At 36.8% G+C, this 27125-nt stretch overlaps 1 protein-coding gene across 4 annotated transcripts in view; it reads right to left on the reverse strand.

The window, feature by feature from the left end:
* Window positions 1–27125, reverse strand: part of PLSCR2 (phospholipid scramblase 2) — a 53606-nt gene that overhangs the window by 8996 nt on the left and 17485 nt on the right. For 2 of the 4 annotated variants that reach the window (XM_054481283.1, XM_054481284.1), the window contains exons 2-6: window positions 17615–17850; window positions 16160–16202; window positions 12965–13185; window positions 11718–11879; window positions 6925–7086 (exon numbers count right to left, since the gene is read on the reverse strand). In XM_054481283.1, coding sequence (XP_054337258.1) covers window positions 6925–7086; window positions 11718–11879; window positions 12965–13185; window positions 16160–16202; window positions 17615–17850 — 824 coding nt within the window. Of the gene's footprint in view, window positions 1–6924; window positions 7087–11717; window positions 11880–12964; window positions 13186–16159; window positions 16203–17614; window positions 17851–19609; window positions 19733–26476; window positions 26579–27125 lie in introns of those variants that run through there. The other 2 variants (XM_054481285.1, XM_054481286.1) reach the window with 2 other exon arrangements.

Raw genomic sequence — 27125 nt, forward strand, 5'->3', positions numbered from 1 at the left:
ATACTGAAAACTATAAGGCAAACTGAAAAAGGCACAAATAAATGGAAAGATATTCTGTGTTTCTGCATTGGAATAATTAATATTGCCAAGATGGCCATACTACTGAAAGGGAACTACAGATTCAATGTCATCTCTCTCAAAATACCAATGAATTTTTCACAGATATAGAAAAAAATAATCATAAAATTTGTGTGGAATCACAAAAGACCCCAAATAGCCAAGCAATCTTTAGCAAGAGAAACAAAACTGGAGGCAACATACTACCTTATTTCAAAATATATTACAAAGATATAGTAATCAAAACAGCTTGGTACTGGCATAGAAAGAGACACACTGACCAATGAAACAGGAAAGAAAGCACAGAAATAAACCCAAACATTTGTAATCAATTGATTTTTGATAAAGGTACCACCATCACACAATGAGGAAAGGACAGTACCCTTAAATAATGGTGTTTTGAAGACCAAATATGTATACAGAAGAATGGATTTCGACCCTTATTTCACACCATATACAAAAGTAAAATTAAAATGGATTAAAGACTTAAATGTAAAACCTGTACTGTAAAATGACTAGAAGAAAATATAGGGGAAATCTCCATGATATTGGTTTGAGAAATGATTTCTTGGATATGACCTAGAAAGCACAGACAGCAAAAGCAAAAAGAGACAAAGGGAATTGCCTCAAGTTAACAAGCTTCTGCACAGCAAAGGAAGCAATAAACACAGTAAGGAGACAGCCCATGGATTGGGGGAAAATATTTGCAAACCATATATCTGATAAGTGGCTATATCCAAAATGTATGTTGAACCCTTTTTGCTTCTCTGTGATAAATCCCACTCACTCATGATGAATTATCTTTTTCATGTATTGTTGATTTTGACTTGCTAGTATTTTGTTAAGGATTTTTGGATCAATGTTCATCAGGCATATTAAACTGTAGTTTTCTTTTTTAAATATGTCTTTGTTTGGTTTTGGTATCAGAGTAATACTGGCCTCATAGAATAAGTTTGCACGTATTCCTCCCCCCTCGATTTTTCAGTAGCTTGAGTAGGATTGGTATTCATTCTTTAAATGTTTGGTAAAATTCAGCACTGAAGGCACTGGGTCTTGGGCTTTTCTTTGCTGGGAGACTTTTTATTATGGCTTTGATCTTATTACTTATTGCCTGTTCAGGTTTTAGATTTTTTCATGGTTCAATCCTGGTAGATAATATGTGTCTAGAAATTTATCCATTTCTTTTAGGTTTTCCAACTTATTGGCATACAGTTGCTGATAGTAGTCTTTAACGATCCTTTGATTTTCTGCAGTATCAATTAAAGTGTCTCCTTTTTCATTTCTGATGTTATTTATTTGGGCCTTCTCTCTGTTTTCTTAGTTGGTCACGCTAAAGGTTTGTTGATTTTGTTTATCTTTCCAAAAAACCAATTTTTACTTGTTGATCTTTTTGTATTTTTTTAAATTTCAATTTTATTTATTTATTTTTGCTCTGAACTTTATTATTTCTTTTCTTCAACTAATTTTGAGTTCGATTTGCTCTTGCTTTTCTAACACTTTAAGATTCATTGTTAGGTTATTTATTTGAACTTTTTTCTACTTTTTTGATATGGGGGCTTATTGCTATAAACTTTCTTCTTAGTACTGCTTTTGCTGTATCCCATGGCTTTTGGTATGTTCTGTTTCCATTACCATTTGTTTCAATTAACTTGTTAATTTCCTTCTTGGTTTCTTCATTTACCCACTGGTAATTTAGGAGCATATTGTTTAATTTCCATGTGTTTGTATAGTTTCCAAAGTTCCTCTTGTTATTGATTTCTAGTTTTATTCCACTGTGGCCAGAGGAGATATTTAATATAATTTCATATTTTTAAAGAATCCTTAAGACTTTTTTTGTAGCCTAACATATAGTTTATCCTTGAGAATGAGCCATATGCTAATGAGACGAGTGTGTATTCTATAACTGTTGGATTAACTGTTCTGAAAATATCTACTGGGTCCATTTGGTTTATAGTGCAGATTCAGTTTGATGTTTTTTTGTTGATTTTCTGTCTGGAAGATCTGTCCAATGCTGGAAGTAGGCTGTTGAAGTCTCCAGCCATTATTGTATTGGGGTCTATTTCTCCCTTTACCTCTAATAATATTTGCTTTCTATATCTGGGTGCTCCAGTATTGGGTGCATATATATTTACAATTGTTACATCTTCTTGCAAAATTGACACATTATGTAATGTAATTATTGTTGCCTCTTTTTATAGTTTTTGCCTTAAAAGATATATTGTCTAGTATAAGTATAGCTAGTCCTGCTCTTCATTTTCATGGAATTTTTTTCCATCTTTTTATTTTCAGTCTATGTGTGTCTTTAGAGGTGAAGTGTGTTTCTTGAGGGCAACAGGTAGGTTGGGTCTTGTTTTTTTTTTCCATTCAATCATTCTATGTCTTTTGATTGGAGAGTTTAGTCCATTTATATTCAATGCCATTATTGATAAGTAAGGACTTACTCCTGTCATTTTGTTATTTTGTTTTCTGGTTATTTTTGTGATATTCTCTTCCTTCTTTCCTTCCTTCCTGTCATCCTTTTAGAGAAAGGGATTTTCTCTGGTGGAGTGTTTTAATTTCTTGCTTTTGATTCTGTATGTATCTTTTCTACGTTTTTGATTTAAGATTACTCTGAGGCTGGCAGATAATATCTTACAACCCACTATTTTAAAGTCATGGAAACTTAACACTGATTGCATGAACAAACAAAGAGAAAAATAATAAAAAATCTACACTTTAATTTAATTGTCCCATTTTTTAATTTGTTGTTGTTTCTATTTATATGTTATTATACTGTCTATGTCTTAAAGAGTTGTTGCAGTTTTTATTTTTAATAGGCTTATCTTCGAGTCTTTCTACTTAGCATATGAGTAGTTTGCACACTACAATTACAGTGTTATAATATTCTATGTTTATCTGTGTACTTACTATTACCAGTGAGTTTTGTACCTTCAGATAATTTCTTGTTGCTCGTTAACATCTGCTTTCAGATTGAAGAACTCCCTTTAGTATTTCTTGTAGGACTGGTATTAATGAAATTCCTCAGCTTTTGTTTGCCTGGAAAGTCTGTATGTCTCCTTCATGTTCAAAAGATAATTTTGTTGGATATACTATTCTATGATAAACGTTTTTTTCCTTCAGCACTTTAAATATGCCAAGCCACTCTCTTCTGACCTGAGAAGTCTGCTGCCAGATGTATTGGATCTTGCTTTTATGTTATTTTTTTTTTCTCTTGCTTCTTTTAGGATCCTTTCTTTATCATTTACATTTGGGAGTTTGAATATAAAATGCCTTGAGGTAGTTTTCTTTGGGTTAAATATGCTTGGAGTTCTATAACCTTCTTGTATTTGAATATTTATATCTTTCTCCAGGTTTGAAAAGTTCTCTGTTATTATCCCCTTGAATAAACTTTCTACCCTTGTCTCTTTCTCTACCTCCTCTTTAGGACAAATAACTCTTAGATTTGCCCTTTTGAGGCTATTTTCTGGATCTTGCAGGCAAGCTTCATTGTTTTTTATTTTTAATTTTTGTCTCCTCTGTCTATTTTCAAATATCCTGTCTTTAAGCCCACTCATTATTTATTCTGCTCCATCAGCTCTACTGTTTAGAGACTCTGATGCATTCTTCAATACATCAATTGCATTATTCAACCCCAGAATTTCTGCTTGTTTCTTTTTAGCTATTTCAATCTATCTGTTAAAGTTATCGGATAGGATTCTGAATTCCTCCTCTGTGTTAACTTATATTTTGTTGAGTGTTCTCAAAACAACTATTTTGAATTCTCTGTCCGTAAGTTCACATATTTCTGTCTCCCTGTGATTGGTCCCTGGTGACTTATTTAGTTCATTTGGTGAGGTCATGTTTTCCCGGATGGTCTTGATGTTTGTGGATGTTAATTCATGTTTGGGATTGAAGAGTTAGGTGTTTATTGCAGTCTTTGCAGTCTGGGCTTGTTTGTATCTGTCCTTCTTGGGAAGGCTTTCCAGGTATTCAAAAGAACTTGGGTGTTTTGATCAAAGTTTTTGGTTACTGCAGCCACATATACTTTAGTGGATACCCCAAGCCTAGTAATGCTGTGGCTCTTGGAGACTCATAGAGGTAATCCCTTGGCAGTCTTGGGTAAAATCCAGAAGCATTCCCTGCAATACCAGGCAGACTCTTGTTCTTTTCCCTGACTTTCCCCCAAGAAGGAGCGTCTCTGTGCTGAGCTGCCTAGATCTGGGGGAAGGGTGACACAAAAACCCCTGTGACCACCACCACTGGAACTGAACTGGGTCAGACTCAAAGCCAGCACAGCACTGGAATTGTCTAAGTCCTGCAATGACCACTACCTGGCTACCACCTATGTTCACTCAAGTCCCAAGAGCTCTACTATTGGCAAGTGTCAAATCCAGTCAGGATTGTATCCTTCCTTGCAGGGCATCAAGTTCCCTCATGGTCCTGGGTAGGTCCAGAGATACTGTCCAGGAGTCTGGGCCTGCAGTTGGGAACCTTAGGAATCTACTTGCTGCTCTATTCTGTGGCTGAGCTAGAACCCAAGTTGCAAGGAAAAAATCTTCCCATGCTTTTCTTCCACTTCCTTAAGAAAAAGTGTCTTTCTCCTTGGCCACCACCACCCCAGGCCCATAATACATACTGTTTAGCTACCATTGATGTTAAGTATTACCTAGCTTATACTTATGTTCACTGATGTTCACTCAAGGCCCAAGTGCTCTTCGGTCAGCTTGTGGTGAATTATGCCAGTCCTGAATATCTCCCTTCATGGCAGTGGGCTCCCCTCTGACCCAGCACAGGTCCATAAATGCCATCCAGGAGTCACAGCCTGGAACATGGACTCTAGAGCCCACTTGATGTTCTCTCCCACTGTGGCCAAGCTGGTATACAAGCTGCAAGACAAAATCTCTCCTCTTCCCTCTCCTTTCCTCAAGTAGGAGAGTTATCTCCCCATATCTGCCACAGCTGGGAATGTGCTGGGCCACACCTGAAGCAAGCATGTCTCAGAGTTTCCCCTAATGCCCATGGCAAGTACTGCCTGGCTACCAATAGGACAGACATTAAGACCCAAGGGCTCTTTAGTCAGCAGGTGATAAATCCTAGCAGGACTGGGTCCTTCCCTTCAAGGCAGCAGGTTCCCTTCTGGCCAGCAGTGTGTTTAGAAACATTGTCTGGGTGCTAGGGCCTCGAATGGGGGCCTCAGGACTCTGTTTAGTGTCCTATTCTACTGTAGGGGGGTGGTATCCAAGCTGCAAGAAAAAGACCTCTTTACTCTCTCCTCCTCTCTCCTCATGAAGATGGAAGGAGTCTCTACTGGAGCTGCAAGCTGTGCTGCCTGGAGTTGGGGAAGGGGTGATGCAAGCACTCCTTGGGCTGCCCTGGCTGGTGTCTCAATAGGTTACATGCACCGTAAGTCCAGTAGCTCCATGCCCAGCACAGCACTGGGACTTGCCCTGGAATTGTGGTCCTTGTGGCTTGGAGTGCCTTTCAAGTTTATTTAGAACCCCAGAGCACTTTAGCTCATGGTAGTGAGGTTTGCCAGAACTCAGGTTCCGAATGCTGGGATGGGCGATGCCCCGCTGGCTAAGGGTGGTTTATATGCTGTCTCCATGAGTGCCATGCCGCATGTTACTTTCTGTTATGACAGGGAAGTGCAGAGTTCCAATGCAAAGTCCCACAATCATTGTGTTCTCCCTCCCCCAAACACACAGATTTTCTCTCTCCACCAGAAAGCCAATGCTGGGTATGGGGGAGGAGTGATTTAGGTGATTCTAGACTGTCTTTCCTACCCTCCTCAGTGCCTCTTTTTTTAATGTGATCTTTAAACCAGGTACAATGATCATTTGACTGATTTTCAGTTCTTATGAAATTGTTTTCTGTTGTGTGGACGGTTGTTCAATTCGGAGTTCCTGCAGTGGGGATAATTCTCAGAGCCTTCCATTCAGCCATCTTCATCAGCTTCCCCTGTTTAATCTTTATCCCATTATTTTCATTGCCATTTACTTGTTGAAGGAGCTGTGTCCTTTTTGCTGTATATTATCTGTTAAGGTTTTCTTATTATTTCACCAAATTAATGTTTAAGATATCTATCTGGTGTTTCAAACCTTGATGGCATATTGGAATCACCTGGGAGCTTTAAACAGCTTAAAGTCTTCATCCTAACTCTAGAGATTTTGGTTTAATAAATTTGGATGGACAAGAGGAGTTTGAAAGTTACCCAGGTGTTTCTACTGTGTAGCTAAGGTTGAAGACCATTGCTCTGTTTCCATAAACCTTAACTTTGGCTGCATGTTCGTATCATCTGGGGCACTATACAAACTTCTGACTCTGAGCTTCTTGTTTAGTTGAAGTGGGGAATGGCCTGATAGTTGAGGGTTTTAAAAAAGTTTCTAGATAATTCTAATATAAATATACATTCAGAATCACTGCTTTACCCCACGTATTTCCTGTAAATTGATAGTTAGGTCTAGAGGCTTGATTGAATGTATACTCTCATTGTGCTTTATAATCCCATGTTAGATGTTTTAATTTAACGAGTTAGGATGAAATTTCTGTGTTTCACTGAGTTTTATTCCATGTAAGACTAGCTTCGCATTTTTCTCCTAATAACATACTTGATTTTTTAATAACCCTACCCCAAACCAGAGCTTCTCCTTAGCATATAAAGTTATTCTCTTGCCATTTGAAAGTGTGTAGACTCTTCAGACATAAACTAACCACCTATAAATCCAGAGTATCAGAATCAAATAGAATTTCAGGGCTGGGATTAAATGAGAACATTTTATAAAACCTTTACACTTTAAATGGTAATCTTAAAATGTATAATTTATTGAATTATTTCAGAATGATTCTAGAGAAGCCATCTGTAACCAAGATTAGCAGGAATAGACTTACAATGAGGAAACAGGCACCAATCATCACGGCTTTCATTTTAACATCAAGGTCTCTAGGGAATTGGATCCCAAAGTTGTCAGCATCTGTAAACGCCTCTCTTAAAAACCCAGACCAGTGCTTAGAAATCCTGCCAACCACAATTTGTTCATCAAGAGATGTAATCTAAATTGCAAAAAAAAAAAAAAAACTTAAAAATTTCTAGAAAACTTATAGCAAAATTACTTTTAAAGTTGGAGAAAAAGGAAGCAAATATTATATTACATTTATGCACCATACATAATTATGAGCATACAGTTAATATGTTATATTAGGTGCATATAGGCTCCTGTATATTTATAGATACATAAAAAAACTGTTCTATTGTATAGAAAACTTACATAAAAGTAGTTTTACTGAAATTTTTAACATTTTCTACTTTATATTAAGATAGACATTAATATGTTTTATTTATTTGAATTTAACCCAAACAAAATTTAAGCAGAAAAGGATATAAATTTGAAGTATTTCTTTGATATAATTTCTAGAAGCCATCAGGAAGGAAATAAATGAAACTCCTATTAGACTTCTGCTTTTTTAGAGGTACACAGAGAGTTTACACAGCTGAATGTTTAAATATGAAGAGAGGCCTCACTACCACCCACTGTCAGTAGGAAAACATATGCTAAGAGCCTAGAAAAGAAGACTGACAGCTTGAGTGAAGAAAAGCAACCAATAAGTAACTTGATGGGATGCCTCAAGTCAAGGGTGTGGGCAAGACCAGATAACTAGTGGGGTGTGAAGAATAAAAAAAGAATAGGTAGAAAAGATCTCCAATGTAAAACTTTTCTATTTTTGTGAAAAAAAATAAAGGTTGTAAAAATTCTGCTGAGGAAAACTGAGGGTCATTATATAGCATTGAAAAGTGTGTGCTCAGACAAAAACACCTCTCCAGATGGGCAGGTAGTGGCGGAATATAACTAACATTCACCAAACTACATGTAAGAGTTATGTCAACCCAAGTCAGGAATGTCATTTTCAAATTTGAACACAGGATCAGAAATATAAATAATGACCTACATATACAGGTCACATGTGTCAGCAACACCCTTTGAAGCCATTGCCTCTGATTGTGACCATCTAGATAAATGTGGGGAAACTAAAAACATTTGATTCATTTTAGAGGGTTGGTGAAAAGGTTCTTTTTAAAAAGTGAAATAAATGTCTAATATAAAACTGTAGTTGCTATGGATTACTCTTCATCAAATATTCATTTCATTTTCCCTCCCATTGTAGTCCGAAGCATTTTCCTATTTCTTCATAATTAGGCTTTGTCTTGTAGCTTGTTTGACCAATGGAATATTAGCAGCTGTAACATGGGCCGTGATCTTACATATGGGCAAGTGGTTTGCTCTGGCTCTTGGTCTCAGGTAAATAGCTACTAGAAAAGCATCGTCTATGTAGCCTCTGCTGCTACGTATCCAGAGTGAACATATACCATCTAAGCATTTGAGACTAGTAATGAAAACTTTATATTTTTATTTTAAAAATCGTTCAAATTTTGAAATATTTACAAAATAAAAAATGCTGAAGTTAACTTGCTAGCTACCATAAACCTACTACTAGACTTAACAAATATTTCTCCATTTTGATGGTTATAGCAAGAAATTTAAAAATTCACCAAATTTATGCAAGAAGTAGAAAATAAAATTTTAATGGAGGATCAGAAATATAAATAATGACGTGCATATACAGATCATCATAAAGTCTAGATAATTTTTATGAAAAAAATTTAAAAAGTATAGATAATTTTAGCTAAATTCTGTATAATATTTTAAAAACAAAACAAAAAATATGGTAAAATTACTTCAACCTCTGGAAATAATATGTTGGTATTTACAACATCATAAGAAGTATACATTAAGTTTTCTTTTTTTTTTTTTTTTTTGAGACGAAGTCTCGCTCTTGTCCCCCAGGCTGGAGTGCAATGGCACAATCTCTGCTCACTGCAACCCCTGCTTCCCGGGTTCAAGGGATTCTCTTGCCTTAGCTTCCCGAGTAGCTGGGATTACAGGCGCATGCCACCACGCCTGGCTAATTTTTGTATTTTTAGTAGAGACGGGGTTTCACCATGTTTGCCAGGCTGGTCTCGAAATCCTGACTTCAGGTGATCCGCCCGCCTCGGCCTCCCAAAGTGCTGGGATTACATAAGCCACCATGACCGGCCTACATTAAGTTTTTATCCCTGCTTCCTGACACAGAATTTCTAAAACGCTCATAACTTTCTAAGTGATAGGGGTAATAGGAGAGTCTTATTTTAATATTTGGTCTTTGTCCCAGATTGCTGGCACACAGCCTCAAAATCCTTAGAATCTTCTAAGCAATAAATCTTTTGTATACTAAGATGACTGGTGGTTGGTGGTTGGGGTTCCTGATAGCTTCAGTATCAGGCTGGACACCAGAAAAACCAAGCCATGCTTAGAGGATTGAATCATTCAGTCCTGTCCCCATCCTCCGGAGATGAGAGTAAGGCCGGAGTTTGAGTTATTCACCAATAGCCAATGGTTTAAATCAGTTATGCCTACATAATGCAACTTCCTAAACTCTAAACAACAGGTTCAGAGGCTTTCTGGATTGGTGAAGTCACTTGCCACAAAGGTGGCTTACCCCAGTTCCACAGGGACAGATCCACCTTTGCTCAGGACTCTTCCAGAACTCATTCTACTAACCTCTTCAACTGGCTATCCATCTGTATCCTTTATAATAAATCAGTAAACATAAATAAAATATGTTCCTAAATTTTGTAAATAGTTTTAACAAATTGTCAAACCCATGGAGGAGGTTGTGTGCATCCTGCTTTATAGCCAGTTGGTTAGATGTACAGGAGGTCTTGCATTTGTGGTTGGAGTTTGAAATAGGGAACAGTTTTGTGGGACTGAAACCTTAAACTGTGGTGTCTGCATTAACTCTAGGTGAGTGAGTGTCAGAATTGAACTGAGTTGTAGGGAACCCAGTTGATGTCTGTAGAGAAGGAGAATTGGTTGACATGGGGAAAAAATATCCACACATTTGGTATCAGAAGTATGAGTAAAAAAAAAGAATTGTAGTGTATTATATTAGCATGAAATTTATAAATCTGTAAATTTAATACTAATAATTGGTAAAGAGAGTCTAAAAAACTAAATATTTATTTGCAATGTAAATATAAATGCAAAAAATGCAAATAGGCCACTAGCACATAGAACCTAGGTAAACACCAAAAGAATATATTAAAATAATGTGTAAGATACTAGAGGAGCTATATAATCCAAAACATATAATTTATGAATGGTTACTGAAAAGGTATTTTTAAATTACAAACTCAGAATTTGTATAAAATTTACTATATGCATTATTTTCCTGTATTCTGTAACGTATGACTATTAGTTACTCTAAGAATCTGGTGTCTGCAGACATAGAGAATTGAAGAGCCACTGAATGAAATCTAAATTTTTAGTATTAAGAATGTTTCACAATATTTTAGTGATTTACTCATTTCTTAGGAATCAATTATATTCCAATTAGATTTTTATTAATATCATCCCTAGAAGGAGAAATAATCTTTCACTTGTCTGGATCTGTATGGGCATAAAAAGAAAACTATTATTATACATATCCCTACATAGGGTTCCTATACATACATATTACACACTCACATACCCACACACCCATATACACCCACACACATATGCATATATCCAATGCATATTATCATATATTTTATATACACATATATAATCATATATTTTATATACATATATATGTATCCCTTTATAAGAGCATTTTAAAAGTCTCTACAACACATGTGTTTTCTTAGAATTTCCCATCTCTGTCATCAGATTATGAAGTTGAAAAGGGGAAGCATTCATTTTTATATAACCAAATTATAATAGAGAAATTAAAAATCATATTATTAGAGAAGGAAGGATCCAACAGAATGAAACTGGATAGTGCTAAACCTTAGGAAGATGTGGGGACACTGTCAGAGTTCCCACATTTTATCATAAGTGAGGTAGCCCTGCTCAACTTTAGGGTTTTTATTCCTCATTCTGTGGAATTGTGGGCCAAGTTTACCAAATTTTCTGATTTTCCAAGAGAATCAGGAAATCAAGATTAAGTTATAAAACCTTCTGATGGTTAAACATTTGCAACTAAATGATTAGGTTATAAGGCTAGGCTATCTGTTGGAGGGTTGCTGTAATGAAATTTCTGCAGTAATTAAATATAGAGACATATTGTGGTTTCCAATGACCTAATTTAATACAGGGTTAAAGAAGAGACCACAGAGAAATATAATTGGGTAATACATATTACACTGACTTTCTCAAAACTATCTTTGCTGAATTGGGCTTTCTGTAGGAACTCAAAGATGTCAGAACTTCTGGACATGGCCTGGAGCACTGGCAGCCTATATTTCAGATTAAGGAAGGATCCCTATGCTTTGGCAATCAGACTTAGATGACGAGGTTAACATTTTCTTTATAATGGATAATATATAGTGTCACCACACAGAACCCAACATGTTTAAGTGTTAGATGATTTGCTTATTTTTATGTGACTACAGAGTTCTGCTTCTCTTTTATCCATTTATCATTATCAATACTGACCTTTAGTCAGTAATAACCTCCACTCTGATCAAAGTTAAATACATGGGAACATTATCTTGCTATTGAGACATCAGTACACAATACTAATTTAAGGCATTCATAGCATTCTGCAAAATTATATACTTCTTATATTAAAAAAGCAAATCCTATAAACATTATGACATCTCTTACCTCAAAATCAACACCCGCAAAACAGCTGCACACGATACATGGACCACTAATTTTTAGCACATCCTCTCTTTTCTGATTTTGAATTGTAAACTTTGTTAGACATGGGTGCCAGGTCTGAGTAACATAACCTACTGGTATACCAGGAGGAGCTTGGATTTCTATCTACAAAAATAAAATATGTGTGAATGTAATAAATCATCATAATAAAAATATCTAATAATAGCTCTAATTTACTGAGCACTTCCTAAGTGCCAGAGATTGTAAGTGAGGACTTCCCAGGACTTTTCTTTTAAAGATCGAATAATGTAACATATTTTAATGTGCTATTCAAGTTATAGAGCATTTCCCATCAAATTCTCAGTTTTTCCTCAGGTATTCTTACAAATATATAATTATACCTAACCTAAATGGCATGGAAAACAAAGCAATTCATTATAAATAACTTCAGTTATCCTCTCAAAATAAGTGCAGTATTAGACTTTAAGTAACTCTATGCCTTTATCTCTATCTGTATGATGTTCTCACAGCAATCTGTATGGAAGACTAAGTTACCCAGGCAGATACGGTGTTGGGCCAATGGGGTCCTGGAAAAGGCCAACTTTCCTAAAACATCTCTGAACCCTAGCGTCTTCCCTGAAATCATATTCTCTAGGAGTAGGCTGCTATTCAATATGAAACAGAGACATCTGGTCTCTACGCAGCTGAAGATACTCCCATTTAGGATATCCCTTTTGCAGATGACATAGATATATAAGTTTTTATTTTGAAAAGGAGAAATGAAAAACATAGGAGATAAGACTTTGTCCTAGGTTTGTCCCTTAGTAGGTTGGCCAAAATTATGAGATGAACACATCTGTTCTTTCCTTCATTCTTTTGTCCCCATGATCCTAGAATGCTATTTTAGGATATTTTCAATGGTACAACTCTGCTGGTTTTGACCATGTCTCTTACAGTCATCTCTAAAAAATGATTTGAAAAAGATGCCCTATCTGACCTTTCCTTGAATACCAACAACTCTCATTTCTGAGCAGTTGCTCAACTCCATGAGGCAGACTGCTGCGGGACACGAGGCTAACTATTCCCTGTTGTTTACTTGCCTTTGTTCTTATACAATTGATTTGGAAGCCCAAACATATAGCTCATGGAGCCATATTCCTTTAAATCTCATTTGATTATACAGATTCAATAAAAGGGTGGAAATCCTTGCTGAACTACTTTATGAAAAGCTCTAGTAATTGCTCACATACCTCCTGAAGGCAGCAGGGGCAACAACAACAGTTACATCTCAGTGGTCTTTCCAGAGTTATGACTTCTCGACCCACATTATCAGTAATCCTCAAGGTAAAAGGTCTAGACCACCCACAGCAATTTCGGATACAGAAATTAGTATCTTCTGCTGCAAAATAAATCCTCTGCCCAAAGCTGTTCTTGATTTCATACACGTTACTACTTTCAAAACTGAATAGAACTAAAAATGAAAATAAAATCAGTTGCCTTTATGTTAAAATTATTGAACCTATCTTAAGATATTATATCTAGCTAATTTTCGATGATGCTCCAAGTATCATAGAAAGAATAAAAAGGAATGGTATTTAGAGTTGATCAGGCAGAGGAAAAAGGCAAAGGAAAAGGAGGAAGTTAGGCTATTAATGCATGGAGAAATTGAGTCTTTATGTGAGATATGGAAAAGAAAGCAAGTCATATTTTCCTAATCCCATAGACTCCTAATCCCATAGACTCCTGTGAGAAGAGATACTTCGCTGCTGAGGGTTGGGGCAACGCTGCCAGTAAGCACAGTGGTGCTAGGTGTATGGATAAAATGTCCATTTACTTGGTATAGTTTTCGTATATTATGGAGAGGAATATAGGATGATTGCAAAAAATATATTAAATCAATTGGTTTAAGATTTCATTTTATAAGTCATACTTATGTCTTCTTTGTTTGCGCTGTTTGATGAAAGGCAATAAGAGGGCTAACTCTCAAGGCACATGCATAAAAAGTGAGAGGCAAAAATGGAAGGAAATTAGAAGATCACATTGGGCTCAGGGCACCCTTATTTAGCTCAGCAGTAATTTGAAAGTAAGAGATGAATATTAAACAAATGGGGAAGGTGCTTGGCAATCAGGGCTTCAACTCAGAATATCTAGGCCACAAGCATCCTAAGTGAGCTCTGCACCTTATATAGGCTAAGGTTTCACTCCTCTTCATGAGCGAAACAGAGGAATGCAAAATGCTGACGCTCACATGGTATCTTACCAAGGACTTCCATATTGAACCACACATTGGAAACCTCTCCTTGTTTAAAGCCTTGAAGGAGCAATGAATTGTCCCACTATCCACAGAAGGACATCATACAGAAATGTTCCTCACAAGTCCTATTACCATCAACTTCCTTAAGAGTCTATGGTGGGACTCAAACAGGGCCTGGACTTTGCCTATATAAGAACTGCACTTGACCTCAACATCTGCCGTAGACAAAAGTTTGTGAAAAAATTTAAAATTGAATTTAAAAAAATTGATTCCTCTGTGGTCATCTATTATCCAACTAATTGTTTAATTATGTAACTTACTTGCAAAAATCTTAAGTTTATCTATAAAATGACATCAGTGGGGTTACAAAATCTTGAAGTTTCCTTCAAGTTACTTGAAAAATGGAGAAAAAACAAAAGATTGCAACAATTATATTTTTAGCATCTATTAACTTTTCACAGTCGTGGTAAGGTATAAGTATTTGTCATAGTCTCAGGTGCTAAAAATAAACTGAGTAATCATCTTTTTATATGCCTTGATGTTAGCAAACAATACAGACTTTCAATTCAATTTGAGAAAAAAAGAAAAGAAAATTAAAGATGTCTTTTTTAAAAAATTAAAAACTGGTAAATGTGGAACTTTGTATTTTTCAATGAAGCACATATATTGTGCAAATATATGTAAAGCTTATAAATCTAAAAAATATAAATATAATCTTGTATAATGTATAGTGTCTGGCCTTTTGGATTTTATGATCTCAGTTATACATTCCATAAAATAAAACATTTTAAATAATTCAGAATACAAATTATTACAGAACAAAGTGCTCCTTTCCAGAGCAAACTTAATTTAGCGAAACTACAAAAAACCGAGAACATTATAAATATCTAATCACGTACTTTAAAAGCAGTTTAAATGTAATAGGTAACAATTGTATATGTTAATGAAATTCATTACTCTGCTTGTACAATTCAAGTTATAATTTCAACCAGTTAAAGAAACTGCAGTATGCAAAAATGAATTTATTATAACAGATATATTCTAAAAACCAGCAGTTTTTATAATAAATAGAAGAAGTAACTTTATTATATCAGAAGGAAGACGCTGTGGTTCATCACTCTACCTAGGCTGTCATTCCCCTGGCAGCTGTTCTGGAGCATCTGGAGGCTTAATAAATTTATTCTTGCACCTAGGAAGCACTGGACCCAAGAACATAACTGGTGGCATCAGGAACATTCAGCAGGAGCAGGAGTGCTCTTCTAAGAAGCCAGGCTGGAGGCCTGCTTGCTGGTCAGCATCCTCCAACACCGCAGTGCCCCTGCACCCTGGCTAGTAATCTACAGCACGTGAACAAAGATTCTACTGGGTTCATCTGAACTCCCAAGAGAAATTGTGGGCAGGAACAGCAATTTTCCAAAACACTCCTATCCAAATTCAAAAAGTTTACTCACTTGGAAATGTACTAAGGTAACTAAAATATTGGATGTGGCTCTGCGCCATTCTAAAGGTGATCACAAATTGGAGAGAAAAGAGCTGAAGTGGTAGAAGTCAGGTAAAGTGAGTGAATCCCTTAATGTTATTTGCAAAAGAGAGTAAAAGTAAGTCTTGGCTGTATTCCTTCTACATTAGAGTTTATAACATTAGGACAGATGCTTATCATAATAGTGCAGTCATCCCACAGTATTCGTGGGAGATTGGTTCTAGGACCTCCTGTGAATACCAAAATCCTAGGCTGCTCAAGGCCCTGATATAAAATGGTGTGGTGTTTGTATATAACTTATGAACCTCCTCCCGTATTATTTAAATCATCTCTAGATTACTTATAATACACAAATACAAGGTAAATGCTATGTAAAGAGTTGTTACATTGTACTGCTTAGGAAATAGTAACAAGGAAAAAAGTCTGCACATGCTTGGTACAGGTACAATTTCTAAAAATATGTTTTTGATCCATGGTTGATTGAATTCACACAGGTAGAACCCACGGATAGGAAGGGCCAACTGTATTTTACCATTTCACTTCTAATGTTCAGAAATAGACTACTGATTTCATTATTGTGAAGACAGACATTCGTAAATAGTTTTACCATCCCACATCACTCGGAATGCTATATTTATAGTTTTTGATGTATCTTTATTTGCATAAACTACTTCTCTTTTTAGAACTATGAGCAATACAATTAATACATACCTTCTAGAAGTTCAATTTGCTGATGAATTAGTATCATATCTATCTATTATAGTAAAAAGAAAATTAAGTTGTATGTCAAATATTTTATAGAGAACCGATTACTATTCATGTTTTATTGTTTAATACTGCATATAATCAGTTATCGACATTTATCAATATCAAATTTTAATAAGTTTGTTACCTTTTATTGTAAAGCTAAAGTTAACATATTTTTAATTAAAAATGCTGTATGTTTATTGAAAGCATTCACTATTATAGTTGTAAATTTAGGTAAAATAAACTAATATAGTGGAATCCCTATAAAAGTTAGAAAACAATGTTCTTCCTAAATGAGGCTTAAACATATAAAGACATTTTTTATTGATTTAAATAAGTTTTTACTGTAAGTCTCAGTTATTCATTTTACATCTACTTCATATAATCATTTTATAGTAAGTGATAATTTCTTCTATATGTTTTTGAGACTCTGATTTAAAAAACTGTAGGGCATTTCTTGGAGAAATATGAACTACTAAACATTCTTATAATATTCACTGTGCAAGTGCATTGTGGGCAATTAAGTTACTATAAAGAGTACAAGAGAAATAATTCATTTACTGAAAACTCGTTGACTATCATAGAAATATTTGTTTATAGATTGGAGATATAAAACTTTATATTCCTAGTTTACCAATCTGATCTCTAAGACAAAACAAATATTAAACCTCACTTTGCTGAGGTAAGCTATCATGTAGTACAGCAAAATCCAGGACATTTTTTTTCCCTATTGGTGACATTTGTAAAATTGGGTATTCCAAAGAAAAAAAAGCATCATAAAAATGTAATTTTACTAATTGTAAGAAAAAAATGAGTCAAATCCCACACAAAAATATTAAGTCATTTTTGGTACTACTTACTAAAACTCAACTCTAAACTTTACATGTCTTTTAAATGTCAAGAAAATTATTCAGTATTGGAATTAAAAAGCGCAGAATCCAGAATCAGGGTACCGGCCCCTGATTGGTGATGAACAGTGTACCCCCAGTTCATTAGGTTTTTAATCCTTGGTAATTTATATAACTGCTCTGGACCTCAGTTTCCTCTTGTGTAGGGTAGTGATGATTACAACGCTTACACATCATAGAGATTCTGTAAAGATTAAGTGAGGTAATACATGTATTATGCTTAGAACAAAACCTAGAAAATAGTGCTTAATAAATGTTTACTTTGGACTATTATCACATTATATAAAAGATCATAGAAAACAATCACCTGTGACATTCATATTTTGATTTAACAATAAATCGAACCCAAAAGAACTAGTGATTTGTTAACAGAATGTGCTGTTTACCATTTTTGACTTTAATTAATTAATAAGCAGTAAATAAATATCACTTAACCATAATTACTATGGTTCATAAACCAGAAGGAGAGTTTTTTTTTTTTTTCCTGAGTATTTTACATATTTGAAATTACCTGACTTAAGTATTCCAATCCTGGTGGACAGTTTAATGGTGGTGGTGGTGCTGGCATCCATGGTACCCCTGCAGGTCTACCTGGCTGATTTTGAACAGGAATGCCAGCCACGCCAGCAGGTGGGACTAGGTAGCCATGCTGACGTCCTGGGAAGAAGGCCTGGGAGCCCAGGTGGCCAGCCTGTTTCCCAATGTGTCCAGCCTGGTGCTTAGGGTAGACAATATGTCCGGGAGGTCCTGAAATAGGAGCAAGTAAAATAATTTGTAGCTGCACAGAAAAGTCATCAATCCTTTTTAGAATAACCCCAGTTATCTACAAACTGACCTCTCAGCTCAGAAGTCCTATATCTGTGAAGCTTGAGGTATGTTTTTGTCTTCAGATATGTTTTAATGAAATATCTGTGGTTTCATATTCACTTCTGTTTTGAGGGTGGTTCACTGTGAATAGAGTCGGCCTAGAGCTTTATCTTTACTATTTAAAACTCATATAGAAAATATGCTTTTATGCCTGTGAAAGTGAAAGTAAATCCACCATGATCTAAAGTGATCTATATGAAGATTGTGGCATGCCTTCATGGAAAAAAGAGAAGAAATTGGAAAAAAAAAAAAAAAAGCCAAAAATAATGGCTATGTGTCAGCATTCCCAGAGCCAAAAGCACCCTGTGAAAAATTATAATTGTGGAATTATAACAAATGACATACCCTATATGTATAGAAGTCAATGGGGAGATGGGGTTGACCCCTGAAGGGGTATCTGTCAAGGTTTGGATCCATTTTTAGTTGTCGCAACTGGAGGAGAGACTGATATTGTCAGCTGGTTGATAGAAGCCGGGGATGCTGCTAAACATCCTAAAATGCCCAGAACATCCTTCTGAAAACAAATAATTATCCACCCCAAAATACTACAGTGTTGAGAAACCCTAATATAGAGGTAAAATCACGTCATCCCTCCTAGTAGCTTTCAGATGCTTGTCTGGGCCAATGGGTTACCAGAAGTTTCAATCTACAGTGTGTTCCTCTCCTGTTTCCCTTGATATTGTTCTTAAAACATCAATTATGATATTGCGGTCACAAAATTAAATTTCACAGTTTGTCACTCTTAGATCTTCAGAACACATAATTTGAGAAAATTAAACAAAACAAAAGTAAAAAAATCAACAGACTTTGAGAAAGAAAAGAAAAATATTTAACAGATGAAAAATTCTAAAGTATTTAGCAGAATACAGGAAGAAATTTAATAAGTATAATCTTTATATTACATGTAAATGTACATTGCAATGATGCTTCATAAGCTTATTTGTATAGTCCACAGTGTAGTGATTCCATAGGAATGAAAAATAAATTCAAGGGACTATGTTCCTCAATATTTTAAATAAATACTTAATGCCACATAAAATATATTACATAGAATAGGCAATACATTTAAGTGGAACACTGGTGACAGGCTCATATACAAATAAAAAATAAGGGTTAGCAAACAGATTTAACCTAGTACTAATGCACTGTAAATATAGCTTTTATAATTTATTCCTCCTACAATTAATGAATATAGATGACACATGATGTGATTGGCTCTGTTGTGGAATCAGGGGATACAGCTATCAAAAAGTCAATATGCTGTCAATGAGCTTACAGTCAACTTCTGGAAGAAATAAAATAGTTTTTTATAAAAGACTTCATATGGTATGATGGGGAAAACATGGGAGAAAGGACAGAGGATAAGGAAGTTACTTTAGATGGATATAATTTATGTTGAAATCGAAAAGATGAGAAGAGGAAAACTTTACGTGAAGATCTACTGAGAAATGCTACAGGAGGAAGGAAAAGCAAATGTAAAAACCCTGACTTTGTAAGGAATTTAGCATGTTCATGAGACAGGAGAGTCGTAAGAAAGGAGGAGTATGCATGGCTGTCACCAAAGCAATAGGAAGAAGTTCATCTAGGGAGACCCTTAGTAAGGAGTTTGGATTTTATCCCAGGTGTCATTGATAATTACTGGAGGAATTTAAGCAGAAGACTGAGTTCCATGATCTCATATATATCTTGCGAAGTTTTCAGGAGTGCCCAGTACTGGCATTTACAAAGGAAAACACAGCTACAAATAATATCCTTTCATAAGCTAAAAAAAATATGACAAAGAACAAGTTAACAACACATTTAGTATTATAGGGAGGAAATTAAACACTTAGTAAATTACTTACTTTTATTGTTCATGGATTGAAATAGTTCTGAAAGAGACCTGATATTAATATGTTGTCTATATACATTTGTAGGTCTAATACAACTGTTGGAACAAGATATTCTAAAACAATACCATCACATTCATGGGATATTTCTCTTTATTCATCTAGTAGAGCCTTATCTGGCCATTTAAATCCTTTGGGCTTGACCTCATTCCCCTTCCTGTTTTCACAGTAGAATTTATTATTATTTTCTATGGAGACAGGGTCTCATTATGTTGCCCAGGCTGGTCTCAAACTCCTGGACTCAAGTGATCCTCCTGTCTCGCCCTCCCAAAGTCTTGGGATTACAGGCATAAACCACTGCATGTGGCCTCGGTAGGAATTTGGAAATTGTTGGTCAGCCCGTGATGATGAACACTTCCTTTTTTCTTTTTCTTTTTTTTTGAGATGGAGTCTCGCTCTGTCACCAGGCTGGAGTATAGTGGCATGATCTCGGCTCACTGCAACCTCTGCCTCCTGAGTTCAAGCGATTCTCATGCCTCAGCCTCTCGAGTAGCTGGGATTACAGGCACACGCCACCATACCCAGCTAATTTTTGTATTTTTTAGTAGAGACGGGGGTTTCACCATATTGGCCAGGCTGATCTCCAACTCCTGACCTCATGATCTGCCCACCGCGGCCTCCCAAAGTACTGTGATTATAGTCGTGAGTCACTGCGCTCGGCCGATGGTGAACACTTTCTAAAAGCCTTTAGGAAGAGGGTCTAATCAGGAAGAAAGCCATGAAGAAATGCTGCGAGCTAAGACCCCAAAGGGTAATTGAGCTAAAACTTCAGCCTTCACAACCTGCACAACCTAAATGAAGTGTGTGGTTCATTTCCAAGCCTCTGGGCTTGGGCTTCAGGAATGGTCCAGCTAAAGAGCAAGAAAGGTTGATTATCAGATCACACCACTGCAATTATCTCTGAAAATTTCAGGTCCTGTGGACCTGTCATGCCAATCCTGACCAGCAAATTTTAGAAGTTCCGACACTACTCTGTTCATTAAGAGATGTATTTACTTTTTTTTTTTTTTATCAGAGAACCCACTCTCAGGAGTTGTCACAGCCATAGCATCTTGACCACCAAGTGAAACTTCGTACTTGGTATTTCTTTTTTTTCTTTTTCTTTTCTTTCTTTTTTTTTTTTTTTTGAGACGGAGTTTCGCTCTGCCGCCCAGGCTGGAGTGCAGTGGCGCGATCTGGGCTCACTGCAAGCTCCGCCTCCCGGGTTCACGCCATTCTCCTGTCCCGGACTCCGGAGTAGCTGGGACTACAGGCACCCGCCAACACGCCCGGCTAATTTTTTTTGTCCGTGTTAGCCAGGATGGTCTTGATCTCCTGACCTCGTGATCTGCCCGCGTCGGCCTACCAAAGTGCTGGGATTACAGGCGTGAGCCACCGCGTCCTGCCTATACTTGGTATTTCTACAGAAAAATAAATGACAGCAAATATTCTACTCAGTAATTCTGCCTTCTGATGCCTTGACCCCATCCTAGTCTTTCCCACTACTATCCAGTCACTGTTTTCTCCATCTACTGTACATCCCAGTGCTTTTCATGACTGTTAATTACAATGAACACATCAGGCAAAAACTCCATTACCCAAAATTTTTATCTTGGACCCATGCACATTAACACAAACTGCCCTCCCACTTCTCAGGCCCACTCCAGTGTTGGCTGCCCTTTTACCAACTCCTCCTACTGTGCAATCCTAAGTGGTAAATAAGTCAACTGATCCCTCCACATCCTCAACTAAAATCTAGAGCTCTCAAGAAGAAACCACCTCCTTCCCTGCCATTTCAAAATTATTTTTTATGATTACCAACTTTAAGCACACATTTTCATAATATAGTGAAACTCTTAAGAATGCTCCAATTATAGTCACCTCTTAGTTACATCTACCCAAGAAGTTCAGCAAAGGTGGAATAATTCCAAGTGGGTTTATTTGGCCCTGAAATAAATCAAAAGCTGATGTATTTGTGCTACTGATTTAACTTCCTGGATTTTCTTAAAACAATCGGAATCCAGTTTGCATTAACTGGTCAGAAATCAATGCTGTGGACCTCATCAAGTCAGAAGAGTAGAAATATTAAAACTTATATTTTTCTTCAATTAATCTATAAGGTGAACAATAAGCTAGTAAACATGTGTAACTAGGGTAGACTAACTAGGATAACTAGACTAACTAGGGTAGACCACTAGCTTTCCTGGGTCTCCAGTTTACAGACTTCTAATGTGGTGGGACTTTTCGGCATACAAAATTGCATGAGCCAATTTCTTACAATACATCTCTTCATATATATATGTCTCCATCCTACTGTTCTGTTTGTTCTGTTTCTTTAGAGAATTCTGACTAATATGATGAGTCTATTCCAAGAAATAACATAACTCAGTTTAGGAAATGATTGGGCTGTGTCCTGATTAAATTAGCTAGTTAATCTAACATGATAACTTTAAATCATTGCTTCCACCACTTTACTAAAAAGTAAATTCTAGAAATAACTTCAGAGAAAGAGAAAATCGTATTTTTATGCTGTACTAAAAGAAAAAAAAAGTTTGTAATAAAGTCATATTATATATTATACCATTTGAATTATAGTTACTCCAAAACAAACACAGAACTTCAAGTTACAATCTGATTACTACACACTTCTTTCTAACTCTCTGTTAAGTGATAAATTTGGAGTAAATTGAGGCAGCATATACTATATACACATTAGTACGTCTCTTTTAAAGTAATTCTATCAGAAATCATGTCTTCATTGCTGCTCTGGACTATTTGATAATTATAAACTTCTGCACTCATGGAGAGGGAGAAACAGCACAGAGGATTTCCATTCTGACTTCACAATTTGTACTACACTTGTTAAATATTAACAACTGTATAGGAGGACATCCATTTGGTTTGAGCTCCCGCACTAGGCTTCAAAAGATCAAATCAAAATGGAGTAAGTAATGCTAAAGTTCTACATTACGAAACTGAAACTAAGTTGTTTATTTGACCTTCCAAGAAATCAGGAGAGAAATGAAAGCCCAGTCTCCAAACAGGCCAGTTTTAGCCTACATAATAAAGAAGTTCCCACTACTTTAGTCCTTATAAGGACAGTAACCTGAACTAATCTAATGTTAACTAATCCGCTTTTTGTATTATGCTATTTCCTCATTCCTGCTCAAGGTACCTTATAAAAACTGACTATTCTGCAATGCCCCAAGTAGCATCTCTCTATTTTTAGATAAGATGCTGTCATACTCACAAATTCCTAATATAAGCTAATTACATCTTTAAATTTGTTGTAATTTATCTTTTGACACAGCTAAAACCTTTTGAACCCATTTCTTAAGGTCCTGAAATTTTTGTCTTACTGCTTTCAAACAGAACTAAAGTGAAACCTGGAACCCACAGGGAAATCATACTTAATTTTGGAAGATCCTAAAATTACTATGCCTGTAACATAGGCAATTAACAAATAAATTCAGATTAATAACCTAAATCTAGTTATGCCTAAGAACAACTCTCTCCGCCACACCCACCCTCCACAAAAAAAAAAAAAAAAAAAGAAATCTCAATATGAAGCAGTTCATATTTTTCTCAAGCCCCAAGCAGAGACATAGGTTCTGAATTATTTTAGTGAAACTCTACCATTCTGAAAACAATCACAGGAATTCTAGGTGCCTAACTTCCTACCAATGAGTAAGAATGAGACATTATGCTATGCCAGAGGGGAACTGCGAATAGCCCAGGGAGAAGGCAACATTTATTGAGGTAAGTCACAAATTAAATAGCTTTCATGTCATTCAGTTACATGATATGTAAATTTTATGCACTTAAAAGATTTGATTACCATCTAAGAAGACAAACATTTCATCCCTTGAATTGTGGTTTCAGTCAAAGTAAAGCAGAGCAAGCACAGATGCATTTTTACACATGTGTGGGGCAAGAAGATGGTGAGCCTTTGAGTACAAAGCACACCATATCTGTGAGGTATGAGATTGAAGTAGGGTAACTGAGGCCAGTTATTAATGCAAAGTACCTTGTAACGGGGAGTTTTACTATGAAAATCCACTTCAGTATTTAGGCTCAAGAAAACAAAACACATATGCTTAGAACCAATGTAAGATAGCCTTTTACAGTTTTGTTTGTTTGTTTGTCTTCTGGTTTTATTGAGACAGAGTCTTGCTCTGTTGCCCAGGCTGGAGGCCAGTGGCACGATCTTGGCTCACTGCAACCTCTGCCTCCCAGGTTCAAGAAATTCTCGTGCCTCAGCCACTGGCATAGCTGAGATTACAAGTATATGCCCCTACACCTGGGTAATTTTTGTATTCATAGTAGAAACGGGATTTTCCCATGTTGGCCAGGCTGGTGTCAAACTCCTGGTCTCAAGTTATCTGCCCGCCTCAGCCTCCCAAAGTGCTGGGATTACAGGCGTGGACCACCACACCTGGCCTATAGAATTTTATATTAAACCTTGAATTAAAATGTAGATAATATATCAGCTAGACCCAACTGAAATTTCAGCAGTAAAGTGTTCTACAAAACTAACAAGTAAACCAAGTAAACAAAAGAAACAAAAATGAGTCTTAAAGTCAGTTATTCTCATTTGATTGCTTTATTACTGCTCAAAAACCTTTTCTAACAACCCAGACCTCCCTCACAAATCGGAGTTTTCCTTTCTTCTTTATAAATGAGAAAACTAAGCCCATAAAGATAAAGTGTTTACTTAATGCTGTACAGCTCAGTAACTAGCTGAATTGAAATTATTCATGATTCATGTCCATTGCATTCATGTTCCTATTTCGTTGAATAAAAAACAAACAAAAAACCCCACATTCTTCCAATGTGCCAAATTTCAGTGAAAGTTGTTAGAGGTTATCTTTAAGGTATCTTTCTTATGTAGGATAGAAATATCTTGAATTTCAGTTTAGTCTCATGACCAATTAGTTTTTAACTAGGATAGGCAAAACTTTTTTAAAAGCAGTTTTTAACAACAAAATTTGGGAAATGAAAAGCACAGTTGTTACTACTGATTAACTAAAGTGCTTTGGCTTTTAAATTTAGCACTGTTCAAGGCAGTGCTATAGAGTGTGTGAACAAAAATGAGTCTTAAAGTCAGTTATTCTCATTTGATTGCTTTATTACCGCTCAAAAACTTTTCCCCACAACCCAGACCTCCCTTGAATATTAATCTAGTTGATTAATACATTTACATGACATGTAAATTTTATGCACTTAAAAGATTTGGTTACCATCTGATTATTACCATTTGATTAATATTCAAGGACTATTAACCAAAGGCATAGAGGATGAAAGGCACTATACAGGCACTAAAAAATGGAGGAGACAGGCAGTTAATGCAATTAAATATATTGCAGCATGTTATATTAATTAAATTTATTATAAATATATTATGGATAACACATATATAACAATACAAATGTATCTGTATATATACAAATATATTAAGTACTATGAATACAAATAATGGTGCAATAAAAAGGACATGGAGTCATTGATTTAGTTGGAGTAGTGGTGGCATTGTCAGGAAAGTCAGAGCGGAGAGTTGAAAAAAGTCTAGAATCAGCCAGGCCATGGAGATGTGTGAGGGGCGTGGTAGGGCATTATAGACAGAGGGAAGCACACTAGTAGAAGTCCTAAGCTGCAGGAAACTGGGCTCATTCGGGAAATGAAAATTCATGAAATTACAGAGCAAAAGATGGAGAGACCCTTAGAGATGAGGGTGGAAAAGTGCACAAGGGCCAGTTCACAAATGTTTAAAGTCGCTCTACCTGCACTTTAAGCCCTCAAAGGCCAGAGCTTGGTTTGTCTTGTCCGAGACAAGCCACTTAGTCTGTGTTTGTTAATTCAACAATGAGTGTACAGTATTATTTTGTTCTTTTCAGTCAGTAAGAATAGTTCCCTTACAGATCTGAAGGCTGCTTGATGTACATTGAGACCCAGGTATTTTACACTTGTCTACCCAACTGCAGCAATCCACTCATTTTCCTTTGTATGTGTTTTTCATTTCCTTGTGCTTGTTCATTGCTCAAAACCCTTCTATTGTAAAGATCATCAGGGTGGCAATAAGACAAAGGTTTGCTCTCAGGAAAAGTTCAAGAAAGGAGCCCCCAAACCGCCTGACACTTCTAAGTGTCACTGGTACTAACCATGCATCTCAATGTCATAAGTGGGAAGAAACAACGACTGCCTGTTCCTGGAACTGGGAAGCGGCCATGCCAAGACTTCCAGAAATAATAGTGAATGAATGAAACCACATGGGAACCAGAGAGTCAGCTTGGAGAAGCAGGGACTTTGTCAAATATTTCAAATAATAAAAGCTAACTTTCACTGAGTACTTTCTGTAGTGCCAGGCACTGCTCTAAGAACTTTACATTAACACACGTAATACTCTGTAGTTCATTTAATAGTTACACAATTTCAGAGATGAGGCAATGGAAAGAACATATATGAAGAAAGTGGCTGACAGTCCACAGTCGGCAGTAGAGGCCGAATTTAAAGTCGGGGAGCCTGACTGGAGCTAATGGTCTTAGGAACCGTGCTAGATACCGCCGCTATCTTTTCTAAGCTGGTATTGTAGAGGGCCTAGCATAGATGTGGGCTCCTGGCGGACTTCAATGAATACTTACTGATAAATGACAGCTTGCAGGCTGTATTAACCGTCCCTTCTAATAACCTCACTATGCTGGCACATGCTCCTGGGCCCAGCCTCTGCCCAGGATTCAGGGCCGGTCTCTGCCTGTAAAGCAGTGTAGCTAAGGGGAAGCTGAGCCCCGCAAGACGTTTTCAGGCAGGACACCCCTTGTCATTCGAATGGTTCTGGGGTGAGCCAGGGTGCCGCTGGGCCGCCTGGGACCCCTTGCCGAGTTCCCGTTCCACTTCAGGTGTCGCTTCCCGAGGCCCATCGGGCCCTTGCCCCGCCCTCTGACGCAAACACAATTATGGGGCGGAGCATCGTCCCCACTAGCCACCCACACCCCAGTCCCACAGGGAGGCGACTGAGAAAGCCGCCCCCTTACCCGTGGCTGCAGCTGCTCCCGCACAGCCCTGAGCGAGCCGAGGTCCTGCGTGGCTTCCTCCCCTCTGCCCCTTGACTGCCAGGCACATCTGTTGCACAACCCTCCCTGAAGTCGGCGGGAAAGGGGCCTGGACCAGCCTCAGAGTCTACACCTGCAGCAGCCCCTAGTTTAGGTTTCTGGACCCCAAGGGTACAACAAGGCTTCCCTCTCCTGGTCCCTGCGCGGGCTCAGGGGATCCGGCTTTGCTGCTGGAGCGCGG

This window comes from Pongo pygmaeus, chromosome 2 (genome assembly GCF_028885625.2).
Source record: "Pongo pygmaeus isolate AG05252 chromosome 2, NHGRI_mPonPyg2-v2.0_pri, whole genome shotgun sequence".
Classification (NCBI taxonomy): Eukaryota; Metazoa; Chordata; class Mammalia; order Primates; family Hominidae; genus Pongo; species Pongo pygmaeus.